The 15,427-nt window shown below is 44.0% G+C and overlaps 1 protein-coding gene across 1 annotated transcript in view; it reads right to left on the reverse strand.

The window, feature by feature from the left end:
- zswim7 (zinc finger, SWIM-type containing 7) overlaps positions 1 to 15,200 on the reverse strand; it is a 25,263-nt gene extending 10,063 nt beyond the window's left edge. The window contains exons 1-4 of the mRNA XM_007896476.2: positions 15,134 to 15,200; positions 11,467 to 11,579; positions 5,599 to 5,620; positions 2,703 to 2,805 (exon numbers count right to left, since the gene is read on the reverse strand). Of these exons, the coding sequence (XP_007894667.1) occupies positions 2,703 to 2,805; positions 5,599 to 5,620; positions 11,467 to 11,545 (204 nt within the window). The 5' untranslated portion in view covers positions 11,546 to 11,579; positions 15,134 to 15,200. The remainder of the gene's footprint in view (positions 1 to 2,702; positions 2,806 to 5,598; positions 5,621 to 11,466; positions 11,580 to 15,133) is intronic.
- Positions 15,201 to 15,427: the final 227 nt, after the last annotated feature.

A 15,427-nucleotide genomic window follows, 5' to 3' on the forward strand; every position in this document is an offset into this window, starting at 1 on the left:
TCCTGTGAGGTCTGAACTGTTAAAGCTCTGAGGAAACCAGTTGCTGTTTAGACAGCCATCGTTAACAGATTGGCTCAGAAGAAAATCTCTGTTTAGAATCTTCCCACCAGTTGGATCAGACCAGACTTTGGCCCCTTTGCCATTGAGCAGTTTTGAAGTTAAAATAAATAATAATAATTTGGCCACTCAATCCACAACTGTTTGTGGGACACTGCTGTGCCAATTGGCTGCCGCGTTTCGCCCATAAAATATTCAGACGATTCGCTTTACAGTGTATTCTTTGAGATGTCTCAACGACATGATAAGGAGCTATATTAAAATACAAGGATTATTATTATTAAACTGATTTAGCTTTATCTTTATATGCAGACAATAATTTGGACTGGAGTTCATGCATTTCATTGCAATGTAACACAATCCAAGCCAAGCTTACTCAGCACATTCATCAGTCAGTGAATGGTCTACCAGCAGCACTCTTTGGTTTGCAAGATATAAATGGGGAGTCAGGTGTTAGACTAATTTAATGGGCACTTTTAATGGAATGAAAATTAAATTTTTCGATTGTTAAATTTGAAGAGGCTTTATAATAAATGGGTTCAAGCCAAATGAAAATCTGATCTGAACAATTACCTTGATGAGAACAGGCCAGGTCCTGGCAAAGTATTGAATAAATAGCTGTAGTGAACAGCCGAGGATCGTATAAATTCTCAGATGGTATCATCCGGAGATGTTGATAATAATAGGTTTGCCTGCAGCCCTTAGCCACTTTCTGTTGAAAGTCAATGGAATTACATTACCCAGTTTCCCCAGTTGCAGTTGGGGCTGCCAAAGGTTTGGTAACAAGTCGCAAAGTACTAGCCTTGGATACCCTTTGGAATATGCTGGAGGTTTAGCATTAGCTGGTATTTCCTCCTCTGATTTATTCTACCTATAGCTTTCCACTGTGAACCAATATATTTTTCCTTGTGAACCTGTCACTGTCGATATGATGCAGTGATATAGTTAACAATCAGAGAGCAAAGAATGCTTATGAAGGAAGCAATGTAAACAGTGGCTTGACACAATGCTAACTCCTATTATGCAAACAGACAGTAAATCAGATTGCCAAAATATCTATGTTTGAGTGCAGTAAAAGCAGAAGAAAACAGTTAGCAAAAAGCCCCAACCAATCTTGAGGTTTTCCTCACTGGTCACTTACTATTCTTCACACTTGGCTTCAGAAGCTCCAACTGATTGGGTGGTCCTAGCTGGACAAATAGCAGGAAGCTTGCCAGACAGTGCACTCAATGGCAATGCTTTTAGCTGATTAAACTCCAGCAGTACCTCAACACACACTCCTGCCAACCTGCCCTTAATACTCTCCAGAATTAGGTAAGCAGGGTGCATGTGTCCAGAGAGAATCCAGGGACATTCCATGCCAGACACAGGGAAATTTCCATGTGTAGGTGGGATACATATGTGCAACTCTCAGTCCGGTCCAGATACTCTGAAACATAGTGATTGGTTTCTTCATTGTGTGTCTGACCAAAAATAAAAGCACTTTTCATGTAGGTCCCAAGGAAGCTAACAAACTGAAGTCTGAAAGAGACAAGACTGTCTTTAAACTATGGTTTTGAAATCCCTCGTACAGTTCTAGATGGTCTCTGACAACCTAAACCTTTTATTGTGCAATTTGTTTTATTGTGAATATTATGCAACACTTTCAAAAAGCACAGCTTTGTTTTTCCCTGAAATGCTTGACACTAAATTTGTTCTGGATGCTGTGGACCAGGGAAACCAACAAAGAAGCTCTCAGAGAAACTAGAATGCAAGACAATGGCAGAAAGACTCCAACTGCTGCCAAATGGAGTTTGATTCGTGCCTGTGTGCAGCAGAAACTCTGAGCTTCAAATCTGAGGAGGAAATACTAGTAACTGCTAAAAGCTGCTGGGAATTGAGAGAACAGCATGCGATTAACCCCTGACGATGGATATTACAATTTTTCCTTACTTGTATTCACATCTACTATCCTTTCAAAAACAATTATCAGTATTAAGAAGAAGAATTGCATATATCGCGCCTTTCACATCGGCAGGACATCCTAAAGTACTTCACAGGATCCACCAGTGACTGCACATTTATTAAGTGCACCCTGCCCCCAAAATTTCCCCTCCATTTAATGTTCCAAGCGTTCCGAGACGCCCTCCAACGTGAAGGGTGCTATATAAATACAAGTTGTCGTTTTAGAGAAATATTTTCACTCTTAAAAGTCCATAAAAGACTTGCTCTGCCAGTGACGATGAACACACTGGAAGCCATGCTGCCGATCAGCTCACAGCACAACCACCAAGACACATGGAGTTGCCAATGTGCTCTGAATAAGCTACTGATGGCTACAAAATACCAATAAGAAACCACTGTTGGCATCCTGAGGGAGAAAATTGAAATGTCTTTATACTAATGGAGGAGGGGGTGAGATAGCAGTGAAGCACCGTGGCAACACTTTGCTCTTGCTGTGTGCAATGCCAGCTGAAGCTCTGAACAGGAGTATAATTACAACCCACCCACCTGGCCTCCCTCCTCTATGGTCGCTTTGGCTGAGTGTACTGAGTATGATTCATTTAACCAAGTGAACCATCTGAGAAGCTCAGCATCATTAGTCCTGTGAGGTAAACATTCACAAAGATAGGGAAAATGTTGTTTTTATATGTCAAGTACTATACCTGGTACACTGTCCTTCCACTGGGGGAGGAGATGAGTGTTACTGAGCACTGATCAACCAGGTCTAACGCATGAAGGGCAGTTGAGCCAAAGATGAATTTTAACCTAGAAAAGAAACCACACAAAGCTTTAATATGGAACGACCACTTTTTAAAACTAAATGGCGCACACATCACACTAACTATCTCAGTTTAACGTCTCACCCGAAAGATGGCATTCTGACTGACAGCCCAGTGCTCCCCGGGTATTCAGATGTTAAATAAACATTTGATTTAGCAACTTTCACGTTGGGAGGATGTCTCAAAGCACCTCGCAAGAAATACTACAAAGTGACATGACTGAATTTTTTTTGTAGACCAATTTTATTTGATTGTGACTTGCAGAATCCCTGCGTAGGCATATATAGTGAAGCAAACATCTGATACACATCAGGAACTCAATAAATAAACACAGTCCTACACCCGGCAGGAGGAAGGAGTTGGAAACCATCTTACCAGCAAGACTGGAAGCAGATTTCAATAGCAGGCCCACCCACTCAATAAACACCATAATTGCTGGCTGCAAGCTTGGTTTCCATTCAGGCTCAGTGCTTTACCGTAAGGTGAACAACTCAGCACCCATTCAGCCACTAGTTAAGAGAGCGACAGAGCAGGTCAGTCACCAGAGATTGAGGTGGAGAAAATATGAGCTTCTCACTCACAATTTGTGTTAGAGAGCTTCTCTGAGCACACTGCATGCAAGACCTTGGTGTTTATGAGCCGCACACAGCTGCTAGAAATAAGGGCAATGTCCAACTCATGCCTCCTACATAATGGAAGAGAACATCAACATTTTGGGGGCGAGCAATCTCAGCATCAGCAACATCCGCACGTGCACTACTCTTGCACTCCTCATACCCACAGCAGGCCATTATTGTGCCATTATTAAGCTTCTCAATGTGGTCCAACAGGAACCCCCAAACATGCAACAATCAGAAATTAAGGGCTTTATTTAAAGCAAAGGCAAAGGTCAAAATATTCCTCTCCATGTGGTAATAATAATCCTTACATTTGCTATTGTGCCTTTGCCTCTGGGATGACATCCTAAAGTGCTACACAGGATATATTGTAAAATGGATTTGTGGGCGAATGCCCACGGTATTAAGATATCAAAGGACATACAGTATCTCCTCTGATTTTTGTGAATCATTTCCATTCAGTTGAGACCGGCCCTTTTGGGTCTTCACTTGGCATGCTGCAAGGACAGTTTGTGTGTGTATGCGCATGTTCCCAGGTCGGCAATGCTTTCGACAAGCTAGGATGCTGAATTGGAGGAATTAGAGACAGAATGGGTTCCAGGAGGTTCTCACCCAATAGTAACCCTTCCAACTTGGCTACAAAACAGTCACTAACAGAATTAAAAAAAACCTCCAAAGCATTTTCAGATGTTTAAGTACCATGATAAGGAGCAATATCAAAGTTCAGGATTATTATTATTAAAATTGTGGCTATATTTATCTGCTGACACACATTGCCCATCTGTGAAAAAACACACTGCTTTAAAATATTTATGTTTTCTTATCTTTTTCATTCAACTTATCTACAGCAGTAAAATGAGGGAGGCTAGCCAGCAGGGAGGGGATTGCACATTCATCTAGCTCAATAATCTAGTCAGCTACACTTGCTGAGGTGCGCTGAATGGGGAAGACAGACTTTCAGAGCTGTAGAGAAGATTATGTAAAGGCTTTTTGTGGTTTTGATTAGATAGGAAGTAATAAAAATAAGGATGCCATATCAGGGGTTTGTTCAATTTTATGCAATGTTGTAAAGAGTTTTATATGCCTTTTCTATCAGTGAGGAAAAGCTATAAATAATAAACAGCCTTGAAAACAGGGTACACCATTATGCAGTATGTGTGGTAGTATAATGTGTACTATCTAGTTGTCTCAGATAAACATCTAAATCTGATACGTTATAGGTTTTGCCCAACAGATTTCAAGATCGACTGTAACCCCAACAGGTGCTAGTTTCGCCTATTTCACCCAGTTTGAAACCAACATACTGCTCTGTATTGTTTTGTGTTGTACCAGGCAGTGACTATATCCACAAGGTCATAAGGGAGCTTCTAAACAACTTTGTAAGCTCTTTGCCAGGAGGTCAGCCATACTAACCAGACTGTGGAACACTTTTCCTCTATCCCTCCGCCTTGCCCCTTCCTTCCCCATCTTCCGATCGTGCCTGAAGACTTTCCTCTTCGACCGTGCTTACGGTCACCTGGCCCCTCCCCCCGGCTCGGCATCGTGCTCCGCCACTGTTAAGCGCTATGGGATGCTATATAAATGCTAGTTGTTGTTGACTGTCGAGGGAGTGCTGCTCTGTTAAAGGTGTGGATAACACATTAAACTAAGGCCCCATCTCTCTGTTCCTGTGATGGTTCAAGATCCTTGACACTATTTAAATAGGGAAGGGCGATTCAACAACATCCCCAAGAAGGAGCATGTAGATCAGAAAGAGGAGGGGGCCAAGGATGGTGACTGGGTGAGAGCGGGAGGAGAAGCCGTTTGTGCAGATGTACTGCTGGCGATTCTCCTGGTGACCTAGCCTAAAATCCTGCTGATAAATTAGTACGTTATGGGACCAGGCTCTCCACTTGTCAGTTGAACAATGAAGAATGGAGAGATATGATGCCTTATATAAATGATGGCAAAGACAAATGATCTGGGACTCTTTAAAATTAAAGCTTATTGTAATGAATAAAACAAGACTCTTAAAAATTGTTCAGTATCAACATCCCACAGCAGTTTAATCAAATCTGATCCCACAAAGTCTACCCAATCAAACAAAACATTAATCAAATGGTTTCTGAGCCAAGGAGCCCAGAAAGATAGTGGAGAGCTAGACCCACATAAACAGTACTTACGCAAGAAGAAGTTCATCTGTCACTGAAAAACAGGAGACAAGGAGAGTTGTTAGTCTCTAGACTTTGCAAACCCCACCCTAAATAACACACTGAAATACAATCCATAATTCACAATTCAGAGCAGTTTAATATTATAATAAATAATAATCCTTGCATTTGATACAGCGCCTTATCACATTTTTGAGACATCTCAAAGTGCTTCACAAAATACACTGTAAAGTGAATTGACTGTATATTTTGTGGATGAAATGCAGCATCCAATTGTGCACAGCAGAATCCTACAAACAGTTATGGATTGAGTGACCAAATTTTTTTTAAAAAGGAAGTATTTCTCCCAGTTATGCTTCATCATCATGATGGATAGATGGAAAAGGGGTGAGACAGATAGGTTGAGGCGAGGAGTTGCAGAGGGTGCTGTATTAGTGGCTGAAGACTCGGCCATTGATCCCGGGATCCGTTACTGTAAAGCGCTCTGAGACGCCGTCCGGCATGGAGGGCGCTCTGTAAATCCAAGTTGTTGTTGTTGTTGGTAGAGTGGAAAGAGCGAATTAATGTACAGCAGACCCGAGCTTGCTGAGTGAAAGGGAGAGCAGAAGAGCAAAGCTGGAGAAGAGCACAGAGACAGGGAAGTGTGTGGTGGTGAAGGGATTTGTAGGCAAGAGTTAAGGGATGTAACTGTCAATACAATGACTGCAATATATTTTCATAGAATCATACAGCACAAAAAGAGGCCATTCGGCCCATCGAGTTTGTGCCGGCTCTTTGAATAGAGCAAATCCTTTTGAAGTTCAGATAAAGGTCCTTTAAAGTTCCTCCCACCACACTGAAGGCAAATAGATGATGAGGAAACTCTGAGGCTTGGGGTGACAGCTGCTGGAAGTCTTGAGTTACTCCAGAGAGAATGCGCTTACCATTCCAACAAACATCTCTGGAATGTTCATGTATGGGTGGGATGTATGGAATTCTCAGTTTGGTTTGGATAAGTAAGGTGATGGGTTTCCACACGTGTCAGACACCCAGCTGACCAGGTATCAAGGGAACAGGATACCCTGGTCTTCATGCTTGAGAGTGAAACCTGGTTTCTGGGCATTTAACAAGACTAGAGGGGATAGTGGAATCAGCTAGCACGATGGAAGAATGCCAGAGAGCATCTGATCTAGAGGAAACTGTAAGGAGGCCTAGAGAAAGGCCAAAGACCAGAACTAAACTGGAAACAAAGGAACAAGAAGCTCATTCATTGAAGTCAGTGAGTCGTTGCCTGCTGAAGGCAGTGTTGTTTGCTGGGGTCGGGATCCACAGGTGTTGGTTCTTGCCCAGAAGGCCATCATTCACGCGAGAGCTTGCCTTGAGTTTGCACGCCAGCAGACACGTTGACTCCGAATCGGCATGTGAGCTGAATGCGATCCTGTGCTTACCCTACATGGGCACTTTCCAGCAGAGATCACTAGATTGTGATTAACAGCGGAAACTCTCGCCAATTTTCCCCTCTGCAACCCACAGCCCTGAGGTCGTGTATGTACTGCCCTGACAGTCTGAAAAATTTGATATGCAGTCACTTTGCTTTCGTAAAACCGTCACAAGCATGATTGAAAGTGTGTACACTCTTTTGCAGAGGCCTCGCTGTCAGCAGAAATTAGTAAAGATCTCACCAGAGACGCAAGTGTACTGCGACGTTGTTCCAGCAACACGTACCTCTCACTTTCTGCAGTTGCAATACCTACAACTTTTATTAACAATCATTTCCTGCAAGTGGTTAACATGTTGAGTCGTGCTTCATGATCGGAAGAGAATGGGCTTTCAAACTAGTTTGGGTGTGTGTGTGGTACCAAGAGCTGATAGTTACACTGCACAGAAAAACAACATGGTGGTTTCACTGTTTTTTTCCACCTCAAACATAGAGCGGGCCAGAGGTGGCAGAGAGGAGGGAGTGGGTAGAGATGATAAAGAAAGGTGGCCCAAAGGCATAGAAGCATCTTGCTTTAACTCTTCTACTGAATGATTACTTTTTCTATTACCTAATCTGAATACATGCTTCATAATGATCCAGCAGTCACACAAGCTGTTTGTTTCAGTATTCTCACATCTGGCTAAGAAGATTGTGAGTTCAGTTCTAGGTTGTACTCCAATGCGGGATTAAGGGAGTACTGCCTGTTATAATAATAATCCTTGCCTTATCATGTCGTTCAGACTTCTCAAAGAGCTTCACAGAATACACTGTACAGTGGATTGACTATATATTTTGTGGACGAAATACGGCAGCCAATTGGGCACAAATTATGTTTTTTTTTGTTGGTGGAACCGTCCTTTAGATGAGACATTAGCCCAAAGGTACGTTTTGGTAGTTCAGGTGATAGTAAAGTTCCAATAAAACAATTTCAACGAAGAATAGGGAGTTGTCCTGGAATTCCTCCCTCACCCAAATTCACCAAAAACATTCACTACATTGTTGTTCGTGGGACATTGCTGACGCTAATTAGCTGTGTTTGCCTACATAACAGTCACTATGCTTTACTGGGTGAGACATTGACATGATAAATGGACACATTAAAATATAACTGATATTGATCATTTTGGATACCAGTCATATCGCAAATTTTTGAACCTATAATGATTATTGCACAAGTTTTTATTCAAATAATAAAAGCCATTATATTTGGCTTACCATTAAAATTAATGGATGACAATGTAGTCCCTCCTATGCTGGTTGGCACCACAGAGCAATAAAAAAATTATACCCTTCAATCAACCCTCTCTCAGGTCAACTAAACAATGGGTAACCTCCCCGCCACCTCATAACATAAGGACTCAGCAAATAATTTATGAATAGTGCATCTGGAACAGTGATGAGAGTTAATGTCAGTAACATAATCACAAGGGAAAGTTTAATGTGTATATATATTATATATATATTTTGAGCTGTTGCATAATGTTGTACTGTAAGTTATTATAATATACATATATATGTATACACAATCTTGCAGGGCATTAAGCTGATCAATTGACAGCCTCTTGGTGTCCCCACCCCCACTCTCCCAGCATCAGGATGTGATGCTTTAGTCTCTTCCTGGTCGCAGCAGCCCATCGCCATCTCATCTAGTTAAACAAACCCTTCCTCAGGAGAGCCATAACTCACTTGAGGCACGTCACCACATTTTCCGCCTGACATCAAAAGAAAAACATTCAGCTTGCCGGTTCCTCAAGCTTTTGCAGAACAGCAGGGTGCAGGCCAAATAAAGCTGGAGCTTTAAACAAAACACGCCCCGGGCATGAGGCAGTATGGTGCAGGGCTGCTTCACCAATGTTTTATGGTCTATGCTATGTAAGCTGATCTCAGAGCGCATTTTACAGTTGGCTCAGCTTGCCTCGTGTGGGGGAGTTGACCACAGCTCCTGCTCGCAATCAGTATCAGGAGACACCTCTCACCTCCTAAAGGTGTATGTGTGTGTACATAGGACACTAATGAAGTTTACTCGCTAAGACTTGCCATTGTGAACACGGTCCAGAGAAAATGCTCGTTCTGTTAGACTCAGCTACAAGTTATAATTTTGGATTGCAGGGTTAACGACAGTGAGAGCAAGACAGAGACAGATTCCAGAGGGGCCAAAATTAATAAGATAAGCAAACATCCTAAATTTAAAAAATATACTTTTTTTTATAAAAAATCTTTTTTTTTCTTTCTTTTGCTCACCAACGAGCTCAAAGGGAAATAGGGAGATTTCTGGATTATCTGTTGAATGCAAGAGTTCAGAAATAATGAGAAGCAATCTGTACTTTCTCCGTCTACTGCTGGGTGGGTGGGGGGAATCCAGTAATCAGTGTTTTGATATTTGTGTTTTTTCTGGCAAAAGTTAATATAAACACTTAACATTTTATCTCGCCAGCTGATATGCCATTTTTGCACAGCGGTCCAAAGTGGGGGATTTATCACCATGCCAATTGTTGAACACTGAGCCATCAGAGAACGTGAATGACCAGCTGAGTTGACTCCAACAGTAGCTCAGGGTTACAACCATTGGAGACATTACTCCTGATACACTGTGGGGGAGGAAATACGCTCACTCAACTGGTTCCATTCAGCAAATTCCATCTTCAGCTGTGAGAAGTCATTTGAAACCTTGCCTCCGATCTTCCTCAAGTGCAGAACGTGATGATGCAATACAATTTCATCCACAAAATATACAGTCAATTCACTTTACAGTATATTCTGTGAGCATTTTGGGACACCTTGAAGACGTGATAAGGCGCTGTATCAAATGCAAGGATTAATATTATTATTTTTCTGAAAGGTTAGCTCTTGAGACATAGCCCTTTCTCCCTTTCCAAAATAACACAATAAGAACTGTATTAACCCAAGATTTGAACTCTTCTCAACAGAATGTGTTACACAATTTTCATAAATAAAAATTTCAATTCAGCTACTTTGGCTCAGGAATCTTTAACACAAATAGATATCAGCAGACCATGGGTCCTGAGGAAACTCAAAAGACTTGTCTACAAGGTAAAGCCAGACACGATACATCCTACAATTCTTAAGGAAATGCAAGAGGAAATTAGTGAGTCTCTAGGTAATATAGTATTTATTAGTAGTGCATAAAAACTGGAGCTGTACTTGAGAACTGGTAAAACCAAATATTATCCTCGCATTCAAAAGAGAAGTGAGACATGAAGCTGGGAATTATAGACCAGCTAGCCTTACACCTGCGCTGAGGCGATGTTTGAAGGAATTATTTATTTATTTTTTCCGTCTGACACGTGGAAACCCATCACCGTTGGTCTCCAAACCAAGCTGAGATTTCCAAGCATCCCACTTGCACAAGGAAATTCCAGAGATAGATTGTTGGAATGGAATGCGCTCTCTCTCTCTCTGGAGAGACGCATCCTGCTTACCTAATTCCGGAAGGCATTAGGCACAGGTTGGCAAGAACCAAGGCTTGGGGGACCCCAGAATGTGCGTTGGAGTGACTGCTGGAGTCTAACCAACTAAAACAGCCTTAACAGTGCAGTGCATTCTCAGTATGACACTAGAGTGTCAGTCTAGACTAGATGTCCCTCTCCTGCACCAAACTCCATGATCCCATCTCCCCATTCTCACCTGACTCCATTGGCTCTCTATCCTTCAGAGGATCCAGTTCAAAATCCTGGTCCTCACCTACAAAGCCCTCAATGGTCTCGCCCCACCCTCTGACCTCCTAACCCCCTACCAACCCGCCCATTCCCACCGCTCAGCCGGCTCCAGCTTGCTCCACGTCCCCCGACCCACCTGCTCCACCACTGACGGGAGAGCTTTCAGCCACTCTTCCCCCAACCTCTGGAACTCCATCCCCCAATTGCTCCACCTCGCCCCCTCCTTCAAGTCCCGCGTAAGATCCACCTCTTCGACCATGCCATCGGCCACACCCTCCCCTCCCTTCTCCCCCCTGACCCCAGCTCAGGTCTGAAATGCTGTACACCGTCCAGCGCCTTGGGACGTCCTCCCGACGTGAAAGGCATTATACAAATGTAATCTTGTTGTTGTTGATGAGTTCAAAGTCCTAATGTGGAGCTTAAACTCACAACCTTCTAACTATTTCACACGTGTATAATCTTCACCACATCAGTGTGTGAGGCTGTGGTCCTATGATATGAATGGCAATTGATTCTCTGACAGTCTGTCTTCTTAAAGGTGAAACTGCGAGAATGGAAACCACCTCTTGTAAAATATAATTACCGAGGAGTTTTGCTGTGCGTATCCAACACGTGGATGAGTACTTTCTGATGGCCGGAATCCACAAAGTACAATACATCTCCTCTCCTACTCTCACCCCTTTCTCATAACTCATTTACATATAATTGACAATGGAACTCCCCAGTCGAGTCCCAAATACTTACATTGTGATGACTCCTGGTAAACCTTCTTCACCTCTTTTAGAAGTTCTTCTGCTATAACAGAAAGGGTTCCTGCAGACATCTTTTCAGCGTTGTAGCCTCAGTTGTCATCCACACTGAAACAAGCAAATATTATCAATTAGATGAATTTGTATTTTTATCGTGTTAAATCATATTAAATACACAGCACCACAAAGTCAAGGAATTAAACACTTTCTACAATTCTCTAAATCTCTCTGCCTAACACCACCCACCCCCATGCCTTTAAAAGCCACCAAAAAAAATCTACCTCTTTCACCTCCCTCCTATCCACCCTCTCTGCTCAGTTGTTGTCTGCCTCGCATGGCTTTTGTGAAGCGCTTTGAGACATTACCACATGAAAGGCACCACACAAATAGTTTGTCAGTATAATGTTCTTCAGCATCCTTTAATTAGCTTTGAACACAATTGCTCGATTGTCCTACAAATCCATTGTATTAAATTAATCACATACACCTGTTTACACAGCTATCTGCATGTTAGACCCATCTGTTTAACTAGTTTGCAGGTATTTGAAAATAATTAACCTTTTACAGGTGTCAGCTGAGCTCAGTCGGTAGTACGCTTGCCTCTGAGGCAGAATTTTATAGGTTCAACCCCCAACAATGGCACTTTGAGCTCATCATCTAAACTCCAACGCAGTGCTCCTCGTGTGCTGCATTGTCGGACGTGCCATTCTTCAGATGAGACGTTAAACTGAGATTCCATCTGCCAGTTCAGGTGAACATTAAAGAGAAGGCAGTTCCCTCCTTGTGTCCTGGCCAACAACCCCCTACCCCCCACACTGATAAAATAGTCATTCAATGCATGACTATTTCTGAACACATTGCTGTGAAATTGCCTGTTATGTTTTCCTACAAATATACAGACTTCACAGAAAAACTCTGCAAAGCACTTTAAGGGCTTTTTTAAGTAATAAGGTACGGTATCAAATGCAAGGATTATTATTATAGTGAATGGACCAGGAAATGATTTATTATCCCCTTACAGACAGGGTTGAAACAGACAAAACAATGTCTGCAGTCACCTCCCCCTCTCCCCAGCTTGGTGTCGTGCTCTGCCACTGTCAAGTGCTCTGGGAATGCTACCCGAGTGAGGCGTTCTATATAAATGCAAGTTGCTGTGCAATGGTCAACGATCCCTCAATATATTGGTGATGGCTGTTTGCGAGACAATGCTGTGTGCAAATTGGCTGTCACATTCACCCACAAAACACAGTTACCACGCTTTACAATATAACCTGTGAATTGCTTTGTGTAAGGCACTAAGTTAAATGCAATGATTATTGTTATCAACGGTAGCGGCATTTCCACGCACTGAAATTGACAATGGGCAAAATAGTTGGGTATTAATGGCTATTTTTCTGGATCTGATGGTTGCTCATGGACTTAATGGGATATGGATATCGTGTAATTGGTGGCATCAGGAGGCAGAAACCCCACTTGACAGCATAGCGCGGGAAGTGGAATTTTAACATCCAATTTCTTTAGCCACAAGAGGTCAGTGAAGAGTTGGAAGCCCAACAGAGTTGCCTCACAGCAAAACCAAGTATCATGGAGGGTTTGAAATAATGATGAATTTGGGGTGGGTGGGATGGTAGGAATAATTTACTCATTAATGGCTGAAAACAAATATTTAAAGTGTAGTATCTACCCCCTCCACCCCCACCAGCAACTGTCTAGTATTGTACATTCCTATGAAAACCCTTCACAATTAAAGCTTCAAGATGCTGGAGAACGTGAGGTAATTATTTTGCATGAATACATCATCTGGATTTTGCTACCCAGTGACTGACTAATTGGGCGTGTGTGTACATGTCACCCTGAGTCGGGTGTGACTCACTCCATTCTAGTAATTGGTCACACACGAAGAGTGTGCAAATAGTTTCCAACTACTAAAAATCGGTTGTCACTGTATGTGAAAAGCATATAAATTTAGCACATTTGATTACAAGTGACAAATCACTGATTCAAATCTGTAGCAGGTTTAGCTTACACTCTTAAGAGTCCCTGAAATTCCCCCGAAACGACTTATTTTAATCAGCCAGCAATGTGCTTAACATATGGACTTCCCCACCAAAAATGAAAATGAGCGACCGTGCGCACAGAGCATATCTAATTAGAACCACTGTAGGTTTGACTTATAAAGGTAGGACTAATCTACTCCAAGTCTTACTTATGAGAGGAACAGGCAGGTCAACCATCTGGTACACACATTATGGGGTCTCAGATCATTGCCGTATTTTTTNCCCCACCACAAAAACAAGGGGCCACCATCAATCAATCAAACCATAACTGCAGCAACTGCCTCTCGTACGGAATATCCCGCATGAAGAGGTTCTTTAGCTTCTTTCCGCTTCAATATAAATCATTGTGTGAAAAGCTTTGGCCTTTATTGTGGAGTCAGCCAAGTGTTTTGATACCTGCGCAAACCCAGCAATCGGCTGAAAGAGAGCATCCAAAGCAAATTGAGCGATACCACTCATGGAAACGTCCCTGTGGCTGGAATTCACACTCTCCTGCTTACCCCATTACGGAGAGTATTAGGCGCCGGTGGTTTGGGGAGAGTCAACGCTGGGGGTCTCCCGAGTAGGCGCTGGGGTAAGTGCTTTCACCTGCACAGCGAGAGCTCCGTCTGACGAGCTTTCCTGCTGCAAGGCGCCATACAAATGTAATCTTGTTGTTGTTGTCCGGCTAGTACCGCCCTACCCGTCAGGGCTTTGGCTCGCCGGGTGAAGGGGAGCTGAATGGGATACCTCCCCGTTTCCCCAACCCTCCCCAAGTGACTGGTCTGCCCTTCCAGGTCCTGCCCACCAGTTGGCAGTGCCCTGAGGTCCGGTGCTCTGGACCACTGCCAAGTGCTCTGGGGCTCCACCCCACCTGAGGGGCATTGTGGAAATACAAGTGGCTGTTGACCATTCCTGTAGCTCAGTGGTTAGAGCACTCGCTTTGCGAGCGAGAGACCTGAGTTCAATTCCAGGCAGAGGGCGAAACCTCGGGCCAAGTTTCCTTACTCCACACAGAGCCTAATAATAGTCCCTCCAAAACCAAAAACAATAATAAATTGGTCATTTTCAGTCTACGACTGTTTGTGGGACATTGCTGTGCGCAATTGGCCGCCGCGTTCGCCCACAAATATACAGTCAATTCACTTTACAGTGTGTTCTGTGAAGCGCTTTGGGACGTCCTCCCGACGTGAAAAGCGCTATATCAAATGCGAGGATTATTATTATTATTCCCTCCCCACCCACCCACCCCCACCCCCGGACTAGAGACGGTCACAGGAAGGCTGACTCAGTCCTGACATGGGAGGCAGCTCAGAGAGCCATCTCCCCCCCCCCCCCCCCAGGGGTGAGGAGCTCAGCGGGTGAGGTGGTGCACAGAGACCGTCAACACGGCCACTTGCTGGCGCGGCAGTGCGGGTGGGCTCCACTTCCCACTGCCTTCTGGAACCTTCCAGCACCTTCTGCCAGGTCCGCTCTGGGCAAACGGCGCCTCGAAACCTCTCGTGGGTGGGGGTGGGGGGGGGGCAGGGGCTTGTGCAGGGCGGACCAAGTGAGGCTAAATATACACCAACATTTTCTCTCTCCCTCCCCCCGGGGCCCCTCCCTGTCTGTCTGTCTCTGTCTTACCGCCATTTCTCGCCGTCTCTCACATACTGACGTCCAGAGACTGTCCTCATACTCACCGCCACCGCCCGCTGCATCACGGGACTTGTAGTGCCGGCCCCGCTGCATCACGGGACTTGTAGTGCCGGCCCCGCTGCATCACGGGACTTGTAGTGCCGGCCCCGCTACATCACGGGACTTGCGGTGCCGGCCCCGCTGCATCACGGGACTTGTAGTGCCGGCCCCGCTGCATCACGGGACTTGTAGTGCCGGCCCCGCTACATCACGGGACTTGCGGTGCCGGCCCCGCTGCATCAC

The sequence above is a fragment of the Callorhinchus milii genome, unplaced genomic scaffold, assembly GCF_018977255.1.
Source record: "Callorhinchus milii isolate IMCB2004 unplaced genomic scaffold, IMCB_Cmil_1.0 Scaffold10, whole genome shotgun sequence".
Lineage (NCBI taxonomy): Eukaryota > Metazoa > Chordata > Chondrichthyes > Chimaeriformes > Callorhinchidae > Callorhinchus > Callorhinchus milii.